The sequence below is a fragment of the Homalodisca vitripennis genome, chromosome 3 (genome assembly GCF_021130785.1).
Source record: "Homalodisca vitripennis isolate AUS2020 chromosome 3, UT_GWSS_2.1, whole genome shotgun sequence".
NCBI lineage: Eukaryota > Metazoa > Arthropoda > Insecta > Hemiptera > Cicadellidae > Homalodisca > Homalodisca vitripennis.
Genome location: NC_060209.1, coordinates 107814896 through 107842683, shown reverse-complemented (window position 1 = coordinate 107842683; position 27788 = coordinate 107814896). Strand labels below are relative to the sequence as shown.

The window sequence follows — 27788 nt, the reverse complement described above, 5'->3', positions numbered from 1 at the left end:
GTAACACTATTTAATATTTAAGTTTGACCGGTCAATATTTGGCTAAATAATTATAAATTTAATTCATAATGAAGTATACTTTATTGAAACAATAGAATACGTAAGGATATACCCCACAATTGTAACTAAAATATATTTATTTCTTGTGAAAAACTCTATAAAACTCTATAAAAGATCTTCGCTTTGAGGTAAGTTAAAAGGTTATTGTAATGCAACTGTATAATTAACTATAGGAATTTTTCTAAACAATAATTTAGGTTGAAAATAGTACCGTTCGGTTTAAGCTGCCCGTCAACAAGTCAGTATGGGTTTCCTGTTGTTCCTCGTGAAAGCTCCCTCATCGGAGTTGATTGGTCGGAAGGGGGAGGGAAAGATAATGGGACAAGTACGGTGATGGAGTGAACCGCCTAGACCACACATGACACTAGAGCCCCATCAGGCAGCACTAGGGCGTCATCGGTCCATTTGGTGTAATATACAGAGTGACATCTCATACAGTTATGGAACAGCACATTCGTAAACTTGATACACATCCACATGGTTGTGAACATTCTTAACCAGACGAATTTGATTATTAGTTTATAATTACAATTAATATAAAATTATTGGTACCTAATAGGAAATGCAAAGTTTTGTCTAAACGTAATGTATGCTCGTATGTATGATCAAGTGATTTTCAATACAGTATCGAGGATTCAGGATATAATCGTAGATAATTAATGACCAACATTCTTGTATGACCATATATGTTCTATGCTTTGTTTGTGTTGATCTGTAGGTATGTAATACTTACGTACATTATAAGAAACGAGTATGAACTGGAGGATTTTAGTTTTGTATGCAATGTGTAACTTTATTAGCATCAAACATTGACGGTAAAAGTCGGTTTTGAATAAAATAACGCAATAAAAATCAATTATAAATAGTTTAAGTTTATATTTTTAGTACTTTATTTGAATCGGATAGAAAATATAAAGCACTTCATTGTAATGTTTGAATAAAGGCGGTCCAGTATACATTTACTTAAATTAAGATAAAGAATAACATTTAAAATTAGATTAATACAAATATTAACTAAACAGTTTTTATTGTGACTAATTAAACCCACAAAATTTTTCCACATGTGTATTGTTTTTAATGATTCACTATTAAAAACAGATATATTACACTTAGAATAAAATATTATGCAGTTATTTTCAATAAACTCGATTGTTGTACCTGGATCCAGAAGGGAAGATAAAACCCCGAGCAGCACATGATGGCCGCTGCCAGAGACAGGAAGGCCCAGACGAAGCCCACACCTGTCAGAGTGGTTGCCATCCTCACGATTCTGTCAACAGATCAACAGTGTGCTTAATTTATGTACACGTTATAAAGTTCGAATACTACGCAAGAATGTTGATACAAAACTCGTTACAAATCAAAAGTCTTATACCTCCCTTAACTAACACCAAACATTGAATAATTTACTTCAAACCATTGTAAGTCTAAAACCGACTTATATACCAAGAAGTGAATGCATAATCTTTATTAAGATAAACTGAACAGACTACGAGATAAGATAATAGTAAGATACAACTCCTCCTCAGAGAGCACTGCTACATAGAGAGAGCCAGGGGTAACGCACTGAGTAGTGATGTACGAATGTAGTGGAAGTGAGCGCGGTGCTGTGCTGAGCGGCGCGGCGCGGCGTCTGGCCCGGAGTTCCTGGGCCGCTGCCAGACTGCAGGCACAACACAGGCAAGAGTACCGACGGTGAAATATAGACGATACTCTGGCACAGGCACACGCGGCCACTGTTCCTTCAGAAAAACGTTTTGATACGCTTCTCACGATATAATGCGTGCTGTCGAGTGAAGTATCTGACGAGAGGCTCCTTTGAATACGTGGCTCCCTATCCCCCTATTTGATTCATACTATAGATTGTTACACACAGTTGCATACATTGGAAAATAATGGGGAAATTTTACGTCTTTACCAGTTGACGCGAACATCACTTGTTTATTTCAGTAAAGTAATTTATTAATTATTATGGAAAATGTTGAAAGTAGTATGTAGTTTAATATTACATACGACTACTTTAAATAAATCTATTGTGGATCTAAAACTGGACATACAATCCGGTGGATAAAATACATATTTATATTATTTTATTGACCAATAGCGTTAAACAGACTGTAATATGTTATAATTAAATTAGAAATTACTTTTTATTCTATGACATTTTGTTGTTAACACACTAAACCGCGCCAAAGTTGGTACCTCAGCATAGTCTTTGTGATACATACCCATGTAACTTAGGTAGCTTAACTAGCTCTCTAGTTTAATATAGTAGGCGGTTGTCTGCGGTAGGCACCCTCTTAACCACTTACTTGCTTTACCATCATCATACCAGGAAGTGATTCTAATACTCTTTCAGTTCTGATTTATCTCTTGCTCTGTATAATTATGTACATTATTACTTAAAGTTTGTTAAGTTACTCATATGAAGAGCAGATTCAAACGTTAACGTTTTGTGGTAGCTGTGAAATAATAGTGAATAGTGGAAATATACATTTAGTATTAAGTTATATTATAGTGAAGTTTCAAAGTAGGGATTTTCGTTTTCACAGAATTTTCTTATCTGAGAGCTTAATTGTTTCGATCTAACAGGTCATAAATACCTGTTATTGTTCTGGTATGACTGTACTAATCAATTTTGAAAAGTTTGTTTCGTAAAAAAAGATATTCAATAAAACTTACTATAACTAAATAAGCTTACATCACCAACTTAGGTTGTAGGACCATCCCTAGTTGATACAGGAACTGAGGGGATTATTATAGGGATTATTATGTTATTATTATTATACAATACCTCGAGAATTCAACCCTCTACAACTCGTACCCTTAATTCTACCTTTGTTGTTTCTTTCGCTGGTTGAACACGTGACACACGACTTACTCTTTCAAGATACAACCAAGGTTCACAGGCTTGTAGGGGACTCATCCAAGCGTAAGTTATACGGTCACGTCTTCCTTATTTCAATTATTATCTACCTGTATACTACAGTGGTCATTGTATGTCAAATATTCTACTGTTGCTATATGGTTATTTATCATATGCTTAACTCTTTCGGCACCTTCCTTACTAACGGTAATGACCAGGATGATTTAAAACTCAGTGGTATTTATACATACTGAAAGCTAGTACTTTCGACAAACAGATCACTACTATAACTGGTGATCATGGCTTCATCTGGAATTACATTTTCCTCAAGATATTATAAAGCATTACTAAAGTTCAAGTTCAAATATTCAACGATCATTCAATTATTTAAGAGCGTGAATCCTTTAATATAAATAAACAACGCAGAGTTTTCTTAGATTTGTGATTATTCCAGATTATTGTTAATAATAGTTTTCATGGCTAAATTAATGTCCATGTTCTGCGTTTTAATTGCACGATAGGGTTTTTAACATAACTTTCTCGACCGATTGCGTTGATCACTGTTAGTCTAACTGCTACCATGGGTACTTCTTGTCACCCTGGAAAAAAGGCAAATATTATGGCTCGAAAGCTGTAGAGGACAGCGAATGTCCTGAATGATGACCTTTCTTTATATATCAATTTAGTGTTACGCGCTAAACAATTAAACTATTTGTGTTGCAATACGATTGACTCTCTTATTCAGAACGCAATTTGATTGATATTCTCGTCAGCGCTAGGTATCGAAACTTACATGATCTCAAAACCTGATGAACTCCGAAACACAGGGATATTACGAGTACATGGGTGGGATCTCACATCATGAATGAAACCGTAATATGTCACCGGTCCAACATACGCAGTGAAAATATTAACAAGCATGTTGTGTACATCACATTCTGATATAAAGCCTAAAGGTTTTTAATATTTTTCTTTAACAAGTTTATGAGTATTAGAGGTCAGTTAGACTGTTCAAATATTTTGTAACACACTTTGAAATCTCTGTTTCATTAATTTCTGTCAAAGACTTTTTTGCCCTTTTTTCGCGTTTTTATTGTTTGTACTGTAATCATTGATATACACTTCAGTTCGTATCATTTTAGTTTTATTCTCAACCCTTGAAAATTGTTCTATGGAATTTGGGCTGATATTTAAGTTGTTCACCTGTCACATACAAACTAAGCAAAACATTTTAGTAGTGGAAGATAGTAAACTTTAAGAACAATATCAAATTTGCATCCTCGAGTCCAACGCGCAGTTGTATGCCAATCACTGTAATACAAAAGAGCATCATAAGTACTTCTATTGGTATTCCATTCTTGAAAAATATAGGATATATGTTATGACTTTAAACCTTACCTTCGAGGTGAAAGTAGTGCAACTTTATATTATTTATCTACAAACCCATCAGAACAAATTATAAATACATAAATATCGTTTTTATAGAATGGGTTAGTCTATTGGTGTAGTTTACTGCAGAGGATTACTGTTGGAGTAGATGCAGCTCTCTTAATATTAAAGGATGTTGCTCTCATAAACGAAAGGGAATGCCTTTCCCTATTTCGGTTGACTAAAAAACGGTGGAAAAGAGCTAGCTTCTCCCTTCTTCAAAGGTGACACGGCTAAGATATAGAATCCTAAATCTCTCATCATAGGATCTCAACAGGGAGTATTCCTAATCTCAATAACCATATCATTTAAAATCATATCATTCCTGAGCCAAGCGCAAAGGTCCACCTAGGGTAAAGTGCAGTGAGAGGTTCCTCACCTTCTTTTCTAAGTAAAGAAAAATGTCACGCGTGAAATATCACATATATAAGTATGCTTGAATTTACTGCTCAGGAATACGGATAAGGCACACAATATATTCTCATCAACAAACCTTAGAACAGGCTTCACACGAATTGTAAATAATAGTATATCAGTGTATTATTTAAAAAAATAAGCATTTTTTAACTACACCAACCCATTACGAATTAAAAAAAAATATATATCACGTTATAAAAGTGAACAATGCAAAGCAGCACACGAATAGAACAATACGCACATGGACTGAAACTCAATTGTAGGCTCTCACACTAATTCAAGTATTCTGCACTTAAAAACAATACATTGTTGTACAGCTCGTATTGTGTTGCCTGCATCTGATGTAACAATATTTTCCTATTATCATTCAGCTCATTTTAAAACCTAGATCGACAGTATATTTAAAGAGCATTAATTTGGTATCAGAAAGAGCAATACTTACATTATTTTGCTCTGTACAAATTGTTTAAGTAAAAATCGTTTCATTAAATAGCAAGAAAGGAAAATATTTTATACCTATATTACATTTTATTTTTACTTTTTTTATAGTTGTATTCTGTTGTAAGTTTATAGAAATTATCATGAATATAGCCAGATAAGAAAATATTGTATACCTATATTCAGTTTTGTGTTTTACTTTTTGTACAGTTTTTGGAAAAGCCTAAATGATTGTAACTATCAAGTATTTTTTTATAATTGCCTACGCAATAACGTTGTTTAAATTTGTGTGTAATGTTAAATCTCTAATACGGATTGAATTTCAATCAATTAATTTATACCACTATTGATATTATATAAATTGTTTTATAATACTTATGGAACCCAAAATCTGGCTAAGCTTAAGAAGCCCTATATTTCGGTCTGTGATATAGGAAATAAGTTTAGACATTTCACAGTTAGCTTGGTGTTAAATCTATAAATTTCTGTTTACTAAATCTTCATTTATTAGTGAATTTGGAAGGAAATAAATGGATTATTACCCTTATTATTATGATTAAAATTAAACAATTTATAGAAAGTTTTGAACGAAAAGTAGAAAATCCTTCAATGCCTCCAACTCAATATTAAAGCACAAGGTTCCATGAAATTATAAATTTGAAGATTTTATGAATTCCAACTTTACGTATAAGCCCAGAGAGAATATAAACTTAACCCTTATTATTACAGCATACATTAAGGTCAACCAGAGACAAATCAACCACTGCTATGCTTGTATGTGGGTGAATAGTAAATAGAAAATTTCATCAATTATTTACTTGGCAGCCATTCATGGTGAAATATAAACCTAAAGCAAAAAAAATAGATTATCCTGCTGCTAAATGGCAAATATGATTTTAATATATACGTATGCTAAACTTTAATTAAACATCAATTTAAACCATTTGATGAAGTAGTCAGAAACCTACATAATACACATTTTCTATAAACTATTCTATACCATAAAATAGAAATGTACATTTAAACTGAAACGAACTCGAAGCAATACGGTTGACATCTTTGAAGCAATAAAGGACAAGGTGAAGAGAGGAAAACAATTCTGGACTTGAATTGTATATAAATAAAGTCCATCTTGAAGTAAACTGACTTCGTGAGATGGTTGTTATTGGAGAACTTGGAAGTGTGTACTTTACTTGCAACTCAGATACGGACTCGGTTCAGTGTTTTGTTTAGGTAGAGACAAAGAGCTGTGCTGCATTGTAGTAGTGCATAACTATGTATACTGTGGCTTTTATGGGTATTACAACACTTGTATGAATAAAATGTAAATGAGAAAGGGTTCATACTAAGCGGAAAGGAATTATTTCGTAAAGAAGATTTTAACTTATACCTTTTTCTTCATGTTCATTTACTAAAATCTCATTCATAAAACAATTTATTTAACTTACTAATGTATTTTACCTTTATATCTATACATTTTTCATAGATTTACGAAATAATAACGTGATAAAATCTCTACATTATAATCTATATATATATATATATATATATATATATATATATATATATATATATTTAAATGAATGTTTGTGTGTTTGTCCTTTATGGACTCAGAAACTATTTGACCGATCATTATGAAAATTTGTATGTATATGTATTTTTCCACGTAGAAGGTTTATATGTTATGCCCATTGATGTAACTCACCACCAGGAGGCGTGCAAAATATAAATAAGTTATCAAAGGTCCTGCACATTGTAAACTACAATTACGAGATAGTTGTGTATAATAACCACACACTATGTGAAGGCGCTAAGTTTTTATGGATATTTGTCTTCCAAATGAATTTCTGTTTGGCCTTATAGCTTGAATGTTAGACCACTTTATTATTAAGTACATGTACGTGTACAATGGCTATAAACATACACTTTTGGCAGATTTTCTTCATAGTGTCAACAAGGTAAACTCTGTATCGGCGTTGACAATATAATCCACTTGAACCAGAAGTGCTCATATACGAGCAAAGCTTACAAAAAGCGTGCGAAGCCGCGGGGAACAGCTAGTACTGTATAAAACTAGTGTACTTTGATGTTTCAATACACATCATGGCTATGATGGGAAGAGTTCATTTAATATGAATTTTGAGTTTAGCTACAGTTCACCTACCCGTTAATGCAGCATCTGGAACCGAATGATGTTACAAATTAGGCTTCTGGAATCTGATGCCTTGTTCGTCTGAAGAGATCGAAAAAAGTTGACGTTACAATGAACAGTTTACATTGTTTCTACATCATATACATCCTGACTACAAAATTAAAAAATATAGTATAAACTAGGTACATTTGAATTATCATTGTCTCATAAGGTGCACAATTAAGAGAACTATAATGTTACTGACACGTTCTATAAGCACGGATATAATATTAATGTTGATTTTAGCTCCAGTTTACCTTCATCTTAACGCAGTGTCTGGAAAGTTACAACTATGGATCTGATGAGACAATGAGAACGCTACCTGGATGGATAAGTTTATGTGGAAATATTACTAGGTAGTTTCCTCTCTAAAGTGAACCAATGGCGTTATTTTTGTGACTAAATACTAACTAATATGGGTATCATGAGAAACGCTTTAAAATAATTGTACTCAGCATCAAAATAGGACAAGACTAACCATGTTGTGGAAGTCTCTTCGGGGAGGTCATATGATCTCCCCGCTATATGTTTATTTTCTCGGATGATTTGGCTAACCAATGGGTGAGAAATCATATCTTTGCAGTAAGAGTATTTCCGAATACAATCCATTTCGTAAGTTACGCAATCGCCAGGAAACTCCTCAATAAAACGTAATAGCTAATAAAGTAGTAGTGCGACTTCAATGATCTGTATTGCCTAGAGATCGTTTTAGTGGGTTGGACGAAGGTGGTGAGTTTTCTCAATAATACGTAACTAATTGTCTTCAGCATTACATTGAACCAAGGAAATGGTATATTGTTCGGGCTGATTTCTTTCCCTCTTAGGTACAGAATAAGTTATACTAATGCTTAATTCCTTAGCAATAGATCTCCCTTAAAAATATAAGAAGGTATATATAAATAAAAAAAATGTGTACGTTGTAAGTAATACCTAACAAAATACATACTAAGTTTTGCAATACCCATATTTAAAAATCCAAATTAAAATTCAGTACTTAATTAATGAGGTTATTTTTTTAATTAATGAGCTTTTAGAGATATCCTACAGCGGTAAATTTTGTAAATTATAATGGCAATAATAAATGGAATTTTACTGGAGTAGATTACATAACACCAACGACTGGTTCATTTGTTACATAACACTAATATACCTGCAATTGACATCATTTCACACAAATGTTTAGTTTGAAATAGAAACAGCATTGAAAATCACGAGCTACTAGTGTATGATATTTATTTGTAATATAATATTAAAAGGGAGACACACAATCAACCTACCTTAACAAAAGAAATACTCAAGAACCTCCAACATTCTAATTGGTTAAATATTAGAATGTAACAAATGAATAGTAAGAGTGCACATAGTGGTAACAACATTGTGTTACTGGTTAGTGCATGGTTGTAGACTCCTCATTAAAAGTTTAATTGAGTTTGAACAGCGTCATAACGTTGTAACCAAAACGTTCATGCTTGTTCTGCATAAGTTTATCACGAATTTTTATTTACAATGGCCTTATTTTGTTTGCTCAGTTATCAAAACCTGGTCATTAAACGCCGCTAAATGCTCAAAAGTGTTAGAAGAACAGGGTTTATTTAGACCAATATTTACGATACTCGCAAATAAGAATTATAGCGATGGGAAAAATGTGGTCAACGGGACGTGTGAAATCGTAAACTCCAGAGGTTAAGAGCTTGTTGAACAAACAAGGGTTTGCTTGGAGAGTCCACTCTTGACTCTCAGGAGTTGGGGACACTAATGACCAAGACTTCAGAATATCCTGAACTTTCACTAGTTTAAAAATAATCCCCATTGATAAGATAAATACAAAATATAGTTTTTGGGGAGGATTCATATAAAGTGCTTTATGATATTATGACTTGCCATATGAAAAACTAGTATTTCATTACATTTTTGAAATAAGTTAATGGAAAAGAAACTCAGGCACCAGGATATGTGTTGCTTTGAATAACTAAGTTAGAAGAGTTTTGCAACCTAGATTGAGTTTTCATAAAGCTCGATTGGATTAGATTTTGCCTGTGAGCTTATAAGAATGATATTTAATGATTTACAATATTGACCTGTAATTCAAACATTCAAATATACGATAGCAGGACGATTTTTTGTGTGGGAAATACGTCCACAAATTGTTGACATGGAAGTTTGGAGTGGAACAAACAGCGTTCCAACTGTTCTCAGCTCACTGGTTATTAATGAATAGGTCGTAGAGGTGAGCAGTAACAGAAACGAAAATGTCTAAAACTAAACACGCACTGTATCACTTATTATAATCATTCAAAATAAACCTTTTATTAATGACTTCTCCATCAGCATGATTAAGTAAGTAGTTAGTTAAAGTCCCTTCTACATTTATTTTCCCGTTCTGTCCTGTCATTTGTAATCAACGGTTATCATCGTCATTGCCATGACAAGTACAATGAGTTTTAAAATATGTTGGACTACGTACGCCTAAACTAGAATTATTTGTGATGCTTTAACATAAAGGCCTTTGAGTTGAACAAAAAAAGTGGTACTGAGCTTTTAATTCCTACACTTCAGCCTCACATTTCAGTGTCCGAAAATGATAAAAAAACCTTAAGTAACGATTTACGGTATAGACTTTTCTCAATCGGCTTCAAATTCACCCAAGGTAAATACCAATACAAAAAACCAACCATTTTTCATTGATTTTGCTGACAATCCATTACGCTTGTAAGGCTTTCCGGAAATAAGGACCCGTTTAAATGTGTTTACTCTGACCAATGGGAAAAATGTGACGACCTGATGGCTAATTACGAATTAAACTCAACTTGCTGAAGGTTTGTATTTTCAAAGCAGGTTTGAATACGGAGTAGGAAAGTACAGATCTCCAAATTTCATTGTCCCTGCATCATCATAGACTATGTCGAATGTGGCTACTTTGAATATCCTTTCAATATAGTTGAAATGTATATTTTATTTTTATTTGCTCAAGTGATGGTAACGTATTTTCCATATCACAAACATTATCTTGGATAAAATATTGTCTAAAAATAGAATATATGTTTACATGCTTGGTAAAAAGTGTATAGATAGTAAAGGATACCGTTTAGTTACGGAATACATATTTAGAACTCGTAAGAGGAAAATACTCTATTTAAACGTTTTCGTATTTAGAACAAAAAGGAATCAGTAAGTGTTTCATTAATTATATATTTCAGTTATTTTGTTTTATTAATACAATGAAGTTTTTCGAGTTTGATTAAATTTTTCAAACTAAAAAAATAGCAATGTTACTCGTCCATACGTGACGTAATGTTTGGTACAACGAACAGTTTTTAATATATGGAGACAGTGCGTTAAATAAAGAAACCTATGATTTATTATCGTATTATTCTATTATACAAGAAGCGAAGACCATATAAATTCTAACTATTGTGACGAAATTATTTATTTAAGGTTGACTTGCTAATGGTGAGTATGCAAATGTAATGGGATAGCTAAAAACGTCCCTTTTCAATGGAACTCCTTGTTTTTATTGTAATGATCGCATGTGAAATTCAGAATAGAGATCATATGGTCTTTGCTACGGTACGGAATTGTATGGTTCTTTAAAATAGCTGTAAGTTTTTGGAATAATATTCCCCCCCCCCTAACGGATGTTATGTTATGGGTGCTCATGGTCGTCACTAAACATGTTGTACGAGTAAAGAAATATTAATCTTTTATACATACTCAGTTTTAATGCAAAAGTAAATTTAAAAGCTGTAAATCGAAGAAAGCTTGGCGGATCTAATGAGACATTTTTGTTGAAGCAATTATTTGAGAGGGTATAATATGTTAATTTATGTTTATAATAATTCATGTAAAATAATAAATTTAAATAGCATGACTCTTACATCTTATGTATTTTAGTTTCAGTTACTTACGAATATGCTGCTGAGGGTGGCAGGCCGTATTAGTCTAAATGGCATTCAACTATTATATGAATATGTGTAGGCCTACGCGTGCCCTTTTACATAGTTAATGGCTAGTAGAAGAAAATAGGTCTAACAAATAAAATAAACTAAAAAATTATCCTTGCAAAAAAGATTTAATGCTCGTGTGAGTTACTCAGATTTAAAATTAAATACTATTTGAAATAGGTGCCTGGATTTATAAACGTTTTACATTTTTAAACGAAATTCAACTCAGTCGCATACACTTTTTGAGGGAGATAAACAGTTTATTTTAATCAAAATGTAAACTAACTGGTAAAAGAAGTATTTTAGTTGATAATTTTAATTTTCCATTATTTTAGCCCATTAAAATCATGTTCTTAAGAGTACTCGACTATTATAAGCACATATAATGTAGTATTTCAATAAAAACCTGTTACAAAATATAATTTAACGATCTTACAACAGTGTTAAAATAAAACGTAAATCATATTATTTACAATGACTAACATTACTAAAATCTCAGCTAATAAAAAAAATCATATTTGGCTATCTGTTTGTCTCTACACGTACCCTTAAAAGCCATATATTGGAACGTATATACGGAAGAAGGAACGAAGGCTACTGTACAAAAAGATATAAAATACGGGTATATCAGAAAAAATCTTGAAAATCCGTTGTTCAGTTAATGACTAACAGCACAAAGGAGGAATATTATATTAAAGCTCGAGAAAGAGTTTATGTTAATTAAAAAAAATTTTCTCATGATAGTTATGTGAAATGTGCATAGTAAATATTTCTTTTCAACCTATACAAAATATTATGATATATAATAATTTTATATTTTTCTTAATGGAAAATTATTATTCACTCCGTATCCTAACTGAATACCATTTGAATTATTCAGATGGTTGTGACTTTTTACAAATTACTTTGCTTCAAACCCGTTATTTTTTGTTACACACTCGGTCATTGGATAAATTACATGTAAATAACATGAAACGCCACTAATTTCACTACCCGCAGTTCGTTAACGATGTAAATATGGAAACACTCTCCCGTCCATGTTGAATTATGCCGGGCACTGTACTCATGACGTCACAGGCGGTGACCACAACTGACGGACTATCACAGAGGCGGCCTTTGTGTGACAAACAACCGTCCCCTCCTCCCCCCCGCTAGAAACATCTGTTCTGAGGCTTAGCCTGTTTAACTGTTTATGGGCCTCTCGATTAACTACACGAATGTTTAGATGTCCGGCAATCAACCTAACTCATTATGCATGCCACCAGCACAGCACGATAAAGTAGAGGTCGAAGGAAACTGGAATGAACGATTTAACCCAGTAAAAGTAAGGTAAGAAATTACTTTCCTGTCACTAATAATTTATCTTGGTAAGGTCTATTTCTTCACTCGCGTTTCAACACTCTGTCTTCATGTTTGTTAAAGTGATAACATTTCAAAGCCAGGAAAACAGTAAATCCTGTATTACTGAAAAATAAAAATTTATTCCTATTTTTATAGAATACATACTGTTATGACACAGGTTTTCACTTCGCAGAATTCATTGACAGTATTTGCGAGTCAGTGACAGTGGGCAACTCGTGAACCAACTAAGTAACGAGACTTGCATAACTTATAACGATCTAGTAACACAGGGTTGGTTCTTTTCCAAAGTTAAAACTTACTCCGTAAATGCATAGTTCAAGTTATATACCTTGTCTAATAACTATGTCATTGTATAAAGCCTGCTACGTGAAGCTGTACCTTTGACGTAAATTTATAACATTTGAAACAATAACAGTAAAAAAGATTACGTAGAAGTATGTGTGACAATTCTTAAGTTTTTAGGTGTAATTTATATACACTGGAATGTAACAACTACTTTAATTTACATGATGTTTTTTTCTTACAAATATGGTTTCATCCATTTTTATAGGAGGCCGTCCAGATCAAAAATGTATAAAAACACAAGAACATGTAAACCTTTTTGACATTAATGTGATATTCTAGGCAATAAAGATCACATTCAAAACAAGTATTTACTTTTTTGCACAGAAATACTAGAAAACAGTAGAGAACAGCATTTTGTGTCAAATCAAACACTAGTACAATAATTTGTAATAGTATCAATTCTTGTTGGAATCCCTATCTTTTGATGTTAGAATATCATGGTATAATAGTATTAATATATCTGAATTTATTATTTACCCACATTAATATAGATGGTAACGCCAAAATTCGATAAAATGGTCAACGATCTGAAAGCGAAGTCATTTATAGAAATCTCGATGACTACATCGTGATTTTTGTGAAATATTCTTATCTCTTGGAGTCAGAGCCTCAGGAAGCTGTAGGCTTCTGAAGATTTTCGACCTTCCAAGTAATACTTTAAGATCTTGCCTGTAGTGATACTATCTCTTAAAAATACCAAACAAGAAATTAGTTACCTTGCAAGCTTTCGGCCTTGGGAGGTAGGGTCTCAGTCTCTACTAGTTTGATAACACTCGATGCTTCACGTACCTGATAACTTTCGTCCTTTAAGAGGTCCTTGGTGTCTGGGAGATTGTAATCTCTAGCATCTGCTGGGTCGTGAAGGATTCTAGGCAGGGTGATGTGTTGGCAGTGTTTTCTATATAATGTGTATACCAGTTAATAAAAAAGACGTATTTTGAATGACACACCCTGTAACTTGGTAGTAACTTGGAAGAGCTTTTGACGCTTCGTCATTGCTTTGAATACCCATTCTAAAACTGTGGTTTTTTTAATCTAATTCATACAACCAATAAGCCAAATTTTATTCAAATCAATCCATAAATATAATTTGCAAGATTTTGTGTGAATAATGAATATCACCTTTTGATTCAAATCCTACTGTGTACTTAAACTGGGTTATTATCTTTGTAAAAAGAATTTTTGGTTTACATTTATTGATGCCATGAACAATGGTTTTTGGCAGTTAACACCTCGGTATTAAAGAGACCATTACTTACTACAAATTGCTGTGGAGAGCCTCTTTTAATTTTTAATATGGTTCAAACCATAAATAAAAGGGTACATTTTGATGAATATTAGCGGGACCCTTTGACGGCCTATAAGATAAAAATATATTACATACAAAGACTAAGCTAATTGCAGGTGAATAAATGAAATGGCCATGATTGATGCAAAGGCTAATGGTTTAGTCTTGGGCTCCATTCTCTTGACTGTCTGTAGCTGATCACAAAGTATTCTTGATTAACCTTATGAATAACGTGTATTAATCCAAATAATGACAAAACAACTTATAAATTATGAGTTAAAAGCTGTTACGTAAGAAATTTTCTTTGTACTAAGCTAAGCTCTCTAAGGTCCTTCTAACCCCCACAACTAGCCCTCGGAATTAATAGGTAAAAAATTTCCATAAAAGAGCTATAGAGTTCTATTAGAATGCTAGTTCATCCAGCTTTCATTACATAGGATATACCTAAATTAAAAAGAGCTAATGTTTTACGACCCTACCCGTTCATGTACAGCCCCTTTATATATTAGTTACTTTTTATTTTCAATATAGTAATTTAAACACTTAATTATCTGCACAGGGAATTAGTAATTAACTAAGCTAGACATAAATTTAGAGAGTCAAAATATATACAGTGATTTGATCTCTCTTTACTACGGTAACAAAAAAAGAAAAAGTAACAGATCAATAAATTCGTTGGTAACATGCCATACCAACCATTTTCAAACCTTTCAGTAACAAGTATTTGGCCTAATCCTACCAGTGCATCCTAATGTACAATCAGGTTTTGTTATTTATTTTAATAATTCTTCATCTGGCAGTTGAAGTACTTGGCAGTTGAAATATATGTGTGCTTCATCCAAAGGACATAAATCTGTTTACAAAAACTTTTATTGACAAACCATGTAAATGTAAAATAATTTAAAGTTAAGATATAAAACTGAACCTTGCAAATTATTTACGTAGAGAGTCCATTACGAAAATAAGAGTAATTATAAATCATAATTTCATTTCACAAAATTAGGTCATTAAGCCATATTAAATTAGTTTTTTCCAATTAAAACCTTTTGTTAATTACAATATTATATTCGGTAATAATATCAACTGCACATTAAAGCTATGAAAGCATGCACTGTTGTGGAATAATTGCGATATTGCTGTAATGCTCAATAATATTGCTATTATTAAAGCCTCCCATTCACATTTTCGTGAAAACAAAGCCTAATATAAACAAAAGTGTTGTGTTGGAAACGGTTTAATAAAAGCATAATATTTTACATGTGTATCATTGTGATAAAATTATGTTTTCTATAGGGTACTTACAAGTTTTAATTAATTGCACTCCAAAGCTCTAACCAGTTATCAGTTTTAAATAAAACTAACAGTTAAAATTCAGAATGAGAAATAAAATATAAATGGAAACAAATGATATATAAAAAGTTAAATTCAAGACTTTAGTATTATTTTTAATTGAATTCTTAATTTTAAACGAACATTCTTCGAGTCATAGACCAGAACTTGCAGATTTTCAAGTGGATTTCCTTCGGTGAGTAGTTCTAGCCTATATTGTAAGATCCACATCATAAAAAAGATCTATTAAACAACACGTATACTGACTCTAATTACATACTTATTAATTAAGACTTTATAAGTATAACAAATAATAGTTATTTAATACTGTGCAATATTTTAGACTTCTGAGAACGTTTCCTTACACATTTCTAAAACTTTATACTATATATTTTAAAGATTTGATAAAAATATATTAAATTTTATTTGTAAGAATATAAAACATTTAACTCTATAAATGTTGGGAGAATTAGAAACAGGCTTTTCTAGTACCTAAAGTATTTCTGAAAATCCAATAAGTTGTCAATAAAAACTTCGTCCCACTGGGGCCGTAAAGAATTAATTGAAAATAAATTAAAGTGGAAAGTTAATGAAAAATGTGTAAAATAACAAAGTATGGGTAGTTAAGTGCTTTGAATCCAGTGGAATTTTAATATTTAATCAAGTGATAAAAAAATTTACTGTTTGAAATACTCCATGAAAAATAAAAATAGAGAGTTTCAAACAAACTCTTAGCTGTATTATGAGTGTGTAGCGTTCTTTTTCATATTCAATTATAATTGAATACGCTGAATTGGGCTATCATCCATGCTTTTAACTGTACGATTATAAAATTTTTTAAGTTATTCTTTTCAGATTTAAATATATTCATTATGCTTGTGAAGTTCTCTTCTCGGTGTTTTTGGTAACAATACTACTTAACATAAAAATAAAATTACAATTAAATCTTCCCTTATAGTTATGAAGGTAACTATCTATCAGCAAACATTTGTGTATGTGTTTGTGGATGTTTGTGAGGGCGTGCGCTCACCCTGCAAGAAGTATTTTTTAACAGGTTTTTTTTATTTATTTGGCAACATCTCTATTCCAAACTTTTTATAAATGAGTTTTTCATGGCCAAATTCAAGAATTATCAATTGTTTGTCATTAATTAATTATAATAATTTTGGTCTGAATTTACTACCACAATGTAATTCGTAGACTACTACAAAGTTTACTTCATACTGTTGAATTGTATTTATTTTATAACATACACGCATTTTGTCCTTTGTATAGTACCAATACATAACCTGCCTTATTACAACAGTATTTGATGTAACATATAAAGTTTAAAATGGCAAACAGCGTTTTTAAAGATACAATACACTTTACGTACTATCCATATAGTATTAAAACTTATACTCAATGATATTTATTATTAACCTGTGAACATTATTTATTAGGTCATAAGTAACGGTCATAGCATACACTGAACTATGTTTTTACAGTAACGCAGAGAATCTTCGTTATGTTTTTAATACGTTGTTTAGAAATAGTTATAATAAAAAATACAAACCAAGAAGGAAGAATTTACAGTGACATTTTTTAGAGTTAGGTAAAGAATTCTAAAAACAGTTTCATATAAAAAATAAACCAGTAGTTCAAGATGAATTAAGATTAATCTTCCAAGCAGTTTAGCTCTGAGGTGGTCCACCTACAGTAGATACATTATAGAACTTAATTCTCTTTGAATGTTTTTAGATACTTACAGTCATTTAATATATTGATTAGACAAACGGGATGAAGTCATATGTTGTTAAGTAGTGTCTATAAGATACACTTTAACTTTATTACTTATATTGTACAGTTTAGATAACATTTTACTATTTTTATGGCAAAGATTCTGGACAGAATTGAATGTACGGACTGAACTATTTCCAATTCAGGACTTATTTACTTGACATTTTTACTTCGGCATGTTTAGTAGTATTATAACATCCGTACGTTTAGTTAATATTCGTCCATAATATTACTCTGATAAATATTGTTATTATGAAATTTTTAAGAACATACTATAAACGTGCCATATCAAAAATACTTTAACTTTTTAAACATTACTTACTAACCATAAACTCATTGGGTATTCCAAGTCAGTCAGGAGTTGTGATGAACTTCGCATAGAGAACTGTCCTTCATTTACGCCCGATAACAATAGCAGTGTACAATATGTTCGCCGGAGTCACCACCTAGAGTGATCGCTGTGCTCACGCTCCGAGAACCATCACTGGACTGAGTCACAAACTGAACTGCGAACTGCAGCGGACAGGAGGGTTTGAGGGGTGCCCCCACCCACCCACTTCCTTACACCACCTGGCATCACACCTCACTCTTGACTCATGCACGTACGAATATGTTGGCTCAAGTAGCCTTGGAGACAATTTTATACTTTGCAACTCTTTAATGTTTTCGATAACATAATTTAAATCTTCACACACGTTTAAACAGAAAACTACTCTTTACTGAATTCTCAGTAAGGTTAACAATAGATGGAAAATCATGCTCTTAATAATAAAATGTATTAGGTAGATTGATTTTAATTTTTATAAGAACTTATAACTAAAAATTATAAAAATTAAAAAAGAACACTGTTTATCAAGTACGAGAAAGCTATTAACAGGAAATCCACCGAAATGTATTGAAACATTGAGGAAAATGTACAACTCAAATACACATGCTATGCCATAGGTTTTGGCAGATTTAACAGAAGTTTACCTATTCCACTTAGTACCTCAGCTGGTACAGCTTTAATAGGGGTATATCTTGCTCTGTTTGTGCTAACAGCCGCTTGTGTGCTTTGAGTCTAGTCTCCATTGTTAGGAATTAAATACGGTATGTCAAGTTAGTGAGATGTCAAAATCTAAAAAGCTGTGGTTAAAGGGAAAGTTGGCTTGGAGTGTTTGCTACTCTGTTGTGCGTCACTGAGTAAGGTCAGCAGCTGGCTGTAAACGATGTTAGTGACAGACGACAGACAGCCAATGTTGCATGACGATGGTTATTGCAATGTGCTTATTGGTGACTTAATTATTATAATTATTCTTATAGTGACATTAATTATTAGTCAAAGATAGGGTCCAGTAATTAATTGTATAAATTAAAAATTTTCACGGGTGAAAAACACAACAAATTCATTTTTTGATATGAAAGGGACTATCTCTTTCTTTAAAAAATATTAGATAATTATTTTCATTCCCTTAAAAGTAAGAAAAACTCATTTTTAAGTAAACTATCTTTTTTACAGTTGTTATTCGTAATAAAAATAATTTTTTGTGTAGCGAAAAGATTTAAACTTTTGGTGAAAATTCAACAGTGGTCCACCAATCAATTGCATTAGATGACAGTTGGTGCCTTTATCAACTGAGCCACTTCTACTTGTTGATAAGAGAGAACCCAGTTATCCTTGTATCACTGACAAGTCCATCAAATAACCTGTGACATGTTTCTACTGGAAAAGCCCACTTTTGGCATGTGTTTGTTTATTTCTAAAGACTGTCAAATCCAGCTAAAAACTTTATTTTAAAATTAAATAAAAGTTTCGTTCTGTTTTTCTTTGAAATACAATATAGATAACTGTATTACTTCCTTTTATATATACTGTAAGTAGAAATACTTTCTTTTAATTAGAAAATCTTATTGAACATTGTTTTTAATGAAAACAATTGTTATAAAATAAATGGTTATGCTTATTAGTATGCTGTTTTTATACATTATAACAATAGTAGAAAGAACACTTAGTAGAAATATACTTGTAATAATTTCACTGAAATATCAGAGTTAGAGGTTATTATGTTCACCAATCACATTTAACAGGATAATTACTGTTACATACTTAAGTTAATAAAAGCAGATTTTCTACAACTTCTGTCACTTACACTTTGGTTTGTTGTTATGTTCAATTAAGAGAAGAAAATAAAGAAACCCGTCAATAAAATTAATGCTAAAAGAATATGTGCACTGCTTCCAGCGGAGCAGGAAATTCAGGATGGGTAAGGGGACCCTATGTAGATATAATATCTGGTCGAGATCCCATGAGATGATGATGAGAGTTATAGGCATGTTAGAAAAAGGAAAATGTAGCTTTGTTAGCTAGCTTAGCTCTGTTCCTTCTTCTAGTAGGGGTAGAAGGAGTCATATTGTACTACTCTGCTTTAAAAGACTTTAGCAATAAGGAAGTCCGACCCACTCGAATAATCATCCTCCAAAGTAACTAATCATATCAAACAACTCGTTCTATCTACATATCTTGACATTTGTGGTTAGAGATGGGCCACTCCTTTGCTTGCACAGATTTAGAAACATACACAATTTTTGTTGTAGTATATTACTTATTTTATAGGTTCTAAATGGCATAAATAAACCAAACAGAAATCTTACACTTATTTAGGGATAGCTTTAGAATTCAAATATAGATACCTGTTATGGCCAAGCGTGAAGTATTATATATAAGATAGTAACATAGCCTATCGTAATGATCAGGTGCCATAACTGTTTGTCAAGTAATTTGACGTATAAGCGGTTTAAAGACATTTCGATGTGTAGGTAGATATTTAAACGTAAATAGTTAATTTGTATTAGAAATAAGTTTAAAACCAACACTGGAGTTAATCTAAATAAGGTAATGGTCAATAACAAAATAAAGTACTTTGTTACATACAGAAAAGTAATTAAAATTTTGCGATTCATTGATAAATAGTTTACTTTTCTTTAGAAATTGTATGTATTAAGAATGTAAGGCAAAAATATAGTTTTCCTGATTAATGATGTACTTTAAAATAGGAATCATCTGCTTCGGAATAAATAGTTTAACCACTAGTACGACTAGTTTACATTCATAACTTCGTGATCTCATTTCTGCGAAAGAATTGGTCAATTATCTTTATGACTTTTCATAGTTGATCAACTTAGCATAACTTCTAGAACGTAACTCCTTGTGCAAAATTATAATACAAATTCTTGATAATGGTTTAATGCATCGTATTTTTTTGTATTTCGTTGTATTTAAGGAAGGGCATAGTATGACTAAAAGGGTCGCATCTCAACTCACTCTGAAAGATTTTGTACTGTAAACCATTTACAAGCAATCGAATAAACCAGTTGTAAGTGTCTGTAGATATAGTAGTTAATATATATTTCAAAGGTATAGTACCGTGTATAATCATTTTTTATCTTTCCAAAACAGTATAAACATGTGGCAGATTACGAGGATTCCAAATCGAATGTAGAATAATAAGTGTTCTCCGCAATCCAGTAAGCATACCAAGATAGGATAGAAATCTAAAAAGAACATTTAAGAAGATTATAAAGGATAAAACGGCAAGAAAATACCGTGAATAAAACAAAACGTTATCACTTGTAGGGAAACCTGATGTTTTGTACAGTACGGGTAATTGTTAGCATAATGTTAGCATGACACCTCTCTGTATCAATCTGTAAGCGATCCCTCAACAACCTTGGCAACAGATCTTTTACCCTCATATGATAACACAGACATCATCATTCCAGGATGTATCCTGGACCATGGTTGCGGGCTGGAAATATAGCCTGTTTATTGTGTAACTTGCACGGAAATGAGAACGTGTTTCACTACGTTGTGGTCTGCCCGATTTTATCGCATACGAGTATTACTAAATATTGTATCGGAAAATGAACCTTATCAAAAAATTAGTATAAAAGCTATTTAAACGGAATGAATTGGAAAAGTTTAGGGAAATACATGGAATTTGCTTGAAAGTATAGGCGGGGGCTCATTATTTAATTTAATTTTTAGTTTCTTTACAATTTATTTCTATTTTGTTTATATATTTTTATTTAGCTATTTTTTATGTAACATTATATTACTACGTGTAAGACATATGTGTCTACAGAAATAAAGTCTCTAAATTTTCAAATATTCCAATTATTTTTTGTTAATTACTATATTTTTATTACCATATTTGATATACATAAGTTTCCATGTAGGCAAGTAAGTATCCAGAATCGAATGTTAGTTTTACACACAGTTTATTCGATGTCTTTTATTTTTATGTATTCTGATTTTATTAGTGTGAATGTTTAGTTAATAAATTCTATACGCAACACGAAATACAAATATTTACAAAGATAACAATGTAATAAATTATAGTATTACATTATTCTATTGCACTTATTTTTATTTCTTTTTAAAGTTAAATAAGACATATGTGTAAAGCTGTTTTTTTATATTTTGCTTGTGTTAGATATGTTTGTTCTATAAGCCCAATAAGTATAGAAAATATATATCTTTAAATGTAGAAACCACCAAACAGACGGTTTAATACCATCGTTTGTTGTGCAAATATTACCAGATGAATAGCATGTTACTTTATTGTAATCGTTGAAATAAAGCACTTTTTATTCTCCTCCTAATGTTTAGCAGAAAAGGGCATATCGAGACACAAACTTTATTACAGACAGTAGCAGGTTTAGATAACTCTGCGTTAAATACGGAAAAAACAGAGATGTGTGCATCAATATTTCAATGTTTCAATTCATTGTATTTCAGTTCATTGTATGTTGTATTTCAATTCATGGAAATCCCAAGAGACAAACGTTATTTGTTGTGATACAACGAATGCAAATTAAAAAGAAATAAAGTGGTAGTGACACTAATGTAATCCACTAACCAGAATCCCAATGTGCCTTTAAGTATTGGAACGGGCGAGAGAGGGATAATAATGGTCCCATATATGAAGATCCTTATAAATAATCCGTTTCGTAGATTCTATACGAAAACATTGACAGTTTACTCTCTAACAGTGGTTCATGACGAAAAGATGGGAAATAACGAGGTTGAAGGATAATATAGCCGGAAATTGGAAACGTGAAGTCGTCTCTACCTCTTTCTCCCTTTCCGCTAAAGTCGCCTTTTCTAATCGTGTCTACTGTTATTTTTCCTTCCTACTACATAAAAAACACTTAAACATCGCTCAGCATCGCAGTCATGAAATATTTAGTAAGCTTTAAGCCCGGTCAACACTTACGCTTCTACGTATACAGTACGACAATAGTTTGATTGCTTCCTCAAGGTTATACGTGATTTACAACAAAATGTGCGTTTCTATCTGAATATTTGAAAAATTATATTTTGACTTAGGCCAGTTCTTTATTTCACACGAATAGTTTTGTTTTATTTCTGCGTAACCTTATATCCTAAGATTTTTAACATTAAGAAAGAGGAAAGAATCCTATCCTAGGAACGTAGAGCTCTATTTATGTAACATTTATATATGGCAAATGTCAAAACACACGTTATGCTATATTACAAAGCGACTTTTCTCTTTAAATTCAGTGTTCTTACTCACTTAGGCTCAATCACAACATTACAATAACTCACAAATATTTCTAGTGATAAGGATGTGTTTTACAAAACATAACGTAATTTCAAGCTCGTTTAATAAGGCATTTAAATGATAATTATTTGTGCAATATCAGTTATATTGAACCAACGTTAAGCCTTTAAAGTCGCTGGTCCAACTAGTAAATTAATACTTGTTTTTTATGATTTAAAACAAGCACATAACTTCATCATTTTTTGGAGTTGGAATTACCTTTGAACATAAATATTTATGATTTGTGGTAAAATCGCTAAGAAGCAACTATATTCCCGTTTATAAAAAAGTGAAAATACAAAATATACAAAAGATGTGTATCATTAATAATTTGAGTATTTACACATTTGCAGTAATGAATCTAAAGAGTGTATGGTTCACTTTTACAGTGAAGTTTCTATTTCTCTATGTTTTGTCTTACATTTTCTCATATCCAATTCCCATCACTCATATACAGAATTAATTACTAAACCCTGAACTGAAGTGAATTTAGATATGTATAATATACTTTTTTCAAAATATATGTGAAATGTACGGTTTTTATTATTGTTGCTACAACGAATTATGAAGTAATAATAAGGCGTTAAAGTGCTATTTTGTGTTCCATAACATTTTAAGTACTCTGAATTTAAAAATTGTTTAGCCTGAAACAACTTTTTACTAGTTTTATATAATAATTTTTACGAGGATCCTAGCTGAAGGTTTTTTAAGAATAAGTCGCTATTTACATCATTAGCTGTACCCTGCAGTTCCTTCTCTGTGACAAAAAAAGCCATATAATTGCTTTAAACTATTATATGGCTATTAGAAAACTATCGATTTAAGGTTGACTTTATCATACACAAGAAATCAATTTGACAGCTTGTGACAGCTACACTTATACGTAAAGAATAATAGAATCAGAAAAACATATTTTTTTACATATTGAATTTGTTTTAACATATTTGGGGTATTTGGTAAGATGGGCAATGATTATAATCGATAACATTCAACCGTATACATGGACACCTAATAAAGACTAGTTATAGTAAGAAGAGTACAGTTCACAAACATATAAATAGTTATATTGTTAAACTTTGCAATTATATCAAGTGGCAGCACACTTATACTAACACTTGTTTTAAAATATGTTATAATACATACCACATACCGAATTTATTCCAGATAGATGAATGACACAGAAGAATACCGTGTAACAGTCAGTGATAGTAACTTATCGATTACATTACCGGTAACTAAAATTCTCTTCACCGGCATGGAAGGTCTGCCTCAATGCACTTGTGGCGAGAGACCGAACTGAACTGATGACAGCACAGCAGAGCAGAGCAAGGGCAGGGGCGTGCAGCTGACATCTGTAAAGGGGGAGAGGGGCCCCTCTCCTGCGGCCCCCCAACCACCACCCTGTAGCGTCACACCCCGTTCACTTGAGTGACGCGTCTCTTCATCAGCTGGCCCAAGTTTTGTCAAGTTTCTTACCCCTTCATTGATCACTTAATATTATCCAACGGGATTCTCAGTTTGCAAACTTTTTATTAATATTATTGTATTGGTTTAAAAATAAAACAATTTATTAGTACTTCATAGACAACTAATCAGAAAATAAGGTAAATGTATTAAAATGCTAAAATTTAAGATTTTTAGTAAAAAATGTATTAATGTTTGAACAAAAGTTATTAACAGAAATTAAATCTAATCACGCATTAAACGTTAGTAAGACATTTCGGGAACAACAAGATTATTTTTTATATAATACGTATATTATTTTGTAATTGAAGAGGGCTGATAATCGCATTAGTATTTTTATGTCAAACAATACTACTATTCAATTATACGTAATGATTAAAAGAACATATTACAATAACACGGCAAAACATTGATAGATACTGCAATATGTTTTTATATAAAAGTAAGAACTTGCAAAAGTGTACTTATTAGTAAGCTAATAAAAATGGATACAGTACAAATAAAGCATAATGATTAACATTGCTCATTTAAAAGAGTTGCCTGAAGTTTAAATTGAAACAAAAGAGCTGATCACTAATCAAATACCAAATAGGAAAGGGATTTTGTTTGATCAGCTTTGAAATGTGTTCAGTGTCAATCGCAATGCTTTGTTTGTCGAACAAATACGAAGCTTTATTTAAAAACGTGTCGTATTTTCGTTTTAAAAATAAATTGTATGTCTCTTATTTCGAAAATGGGAACAAAATTATCCGATTAATTATTCTAGCTTATTTGAAATATAAATATTCTTTACAAACAGTGTATTTTTAAGACTGATTACATGCAACATCCATCATAACGTATAGCAATATATAATCTACATTTATAAGAAGGTAAAGCCCTTACTAACGGCACCACATGAGGTTGAGACTTAAATCATTTAATGTCAATATAAATAACATTTAAAAAAATAAACAATTAAAAAAAACATTTACAGCAATGAATCATTTCTTGATGAACAAAACAAGATGGCATTGACGAATCAAATATTTAGTAATCCAAGACATGTATTACTGACTGATATTACGATTGTAATCAGATCTATGACACTATTAAACATTGCACAAATTGATAGACTATAATTTTCATTATTACATTTTAAACTAAGACCTAAGCAGAATTTAGGAATTTTAAATTAGGTGTGAAAATAAAAATGTATTTGTGTTGGAAAATCAAGTTAATAATTTAAATTTATTGCTGACTTCGATAATAACTAAGGGGAAATGTAAGCAGAATTATTGTTCTTTCTACTATTTTGTTAATTCTAAACTTGCACATGAATAATAACAGCATTTTAAAGCAGGAAATTAACTATGAAAAATCATGGAGATTACCTTGACGAAATAACAATAATTTTTCTAAGCCTAAATACAAACAAATTTTTTCCAACTGTGCGGCTTTAATTGAATTAAATTACCTTGGCTACAAAGCTCAAAATTTTCAACGAAAATATTCAAAAGATATGTTTCATTTACCGAATACAATTATTTCATAACTTAAAAATATAAATAAATAAGTATAAGTCTCACTAAACGTCAATTTCAAGAACGGCTGGACCGATTTGGCTTATTATTTGTTTTAATACTCAGTGAGATCCGACGATAGGGTGTATGATGTGGAAGAATAGCAAAGTTTACCGGAAGAAGTTATGATTTGGAAAAATAATTATAATATTTAAGTACCTTAATACATATTTAACTGGTACTAAAAAACTATTGATACTTTTTGCTGTCAAAAGTTTTCTTTTATGACTCAGCTAAATCTGAATCATTTTTAAAACTTTATTTCATTAAATATTGAGTACACAGGTTTTTATCAGTAGTATACTTTTTTTTACGTAGGGGGAATGCATTTGCGCACGGAGTGTGGGACTTACCCACTAAACCCCCTACGGGCCACGGAGGGCCCAGGCCGGAACCCTTTCGGATGACATCTTGCCTGGTCCGTGTGTCTTATGATCCAACCAGGACAAAACTACTTGTTTCGGAAGCTAGGGGTCAGCCAGGCATCCGTCTTCACACTTCTGATGAAGGATCGCATGTACATGAGTAGTGACTGCATTCCAGGCGTCCACACTCTGCAGCATCATCTCCACAATGGTCTCTGCCGTAACATCGCCAACTTTGGTGGCGAGCGTTCGCCTGGCCTCGTTGAAGCGCCCGCAAGCGAAGAAGGTGTGATGAACATCATCATCTTCCTCCGGGCAGTAAGCACACCGAGGCGACCTGACTTTTCCCATCCTGTAGAGGTACTTCCTAAAGTAACCGTGCCCCGTCAGGAACTGACACAGGTAGAAATCTATCTCCCCGTGGCCACGATCTATCCAGGATTGAAGCTCTCGAATGAGACGGAAGGTCCAGCGACCGTCCGATCCTTCCGTCCACCTCCGCTGCCAAACCTGCAGAGTCTCCACCCTGGCAGCAGCCAAGGCATCCTCTCTACCACGCTCGGCAGCCTCCCGGAAGACGGTCTGTCTCTCGATGGCCAGCAGGTCAATAGGAATCACCCCAGCCACGACCGTCACGGCCGAACCGGAAACGGTGCGATAGGCGCAGGCGACCCTAAGTGCCGCTCTTCTCTGTACCGATAACAGCTTTTGACTGTATCGCCTTATCCTCATGACATCCGCCCAAACCTCTGCGCCATACAGAAGGGTTGAGTTTACAGTAGACATGAGGAGGCGTCTCTTACTTGACCTAGGGCTTCCTACGTTAGCCATCAGCCTGCCGAGAGACATACCACCCTAGAGGCTTTATCACATACCGCCTGAATGTGCTCCCAATACCGAAGACGGCAGTCGAGTAACACACCCAGATACTTCGCCGCAGTCCTTGTCCGAACCTCGACACCCCCCACTTTCATAGAGATCAGAGTGGGGATTCTCCGTCGAGTGAGCATAACGATTTCGGTCTTGGCGACCGCCAGCTCAAGTCCATAGCTCGTCATCCAGGCATTGACCCGAACCATTACCTGATTAAGGCGTAACTGTGCCAAGTGCGGAGTCCTCGCCGTGATGACTGCAGCCACGTCATCAGCATAACCCACGAGGTAGACGTCGTGGGGCATCTCAAGGCGAAGCAAACCATCGTATGAAACATTCCGGCCATACGTCTGGGCCGAGAATAGACCCTTGAGCCGCACCGGCAGTGACCTCTTTTGTTCTCCTTCCGTCTTTGGTTTCATACAACAGCCGACGGTTCTTTAGGTAGTCCTGCACAATGACCAGGAGATAGTCGGG

At 32.7% G+C, this 27788-nt stretch overlaps 1 protein-coding gene across 3 annotated transcripts in view; it reads right to left on the bottom strand.

The window, feature by feature from the left end:
- Positions 1 to 24334, bottom strand: part of LOC124357283 (LHFPL tetraspan subfamily member 6 protein-like) — a 69521-nt gene extending 45187 nt beyond the window's left edge. Inside the window, exons 1-2 of one of the 3 annotated variants that reach the window (XM_046808929.1) lie at positions 24198 to 24334; positions 1219 to 1330 (exon numbers count right to left, since the gene is read on the bottom strand). In XM_046808929.1, coding sequence (XP_046664885.1) covers positions 1219 to 1320 — 102 coding nt within the window. In that variant the 5' untranslated portion in view covers positions 1321 to 1330; positions 24198 to 24334. Of the gene's footprint in view, positions 1 to 1218; positions 1331 to 17770; positions 17946 to 24190 lie in introns of those variants that run through there. The other 2 variants (XM_046808930.1, XM_046808928.1) reach the window with 2 other exon arrangements.
- Positions 24335 to 27788: the final 3454 nt, after the last annotated feature.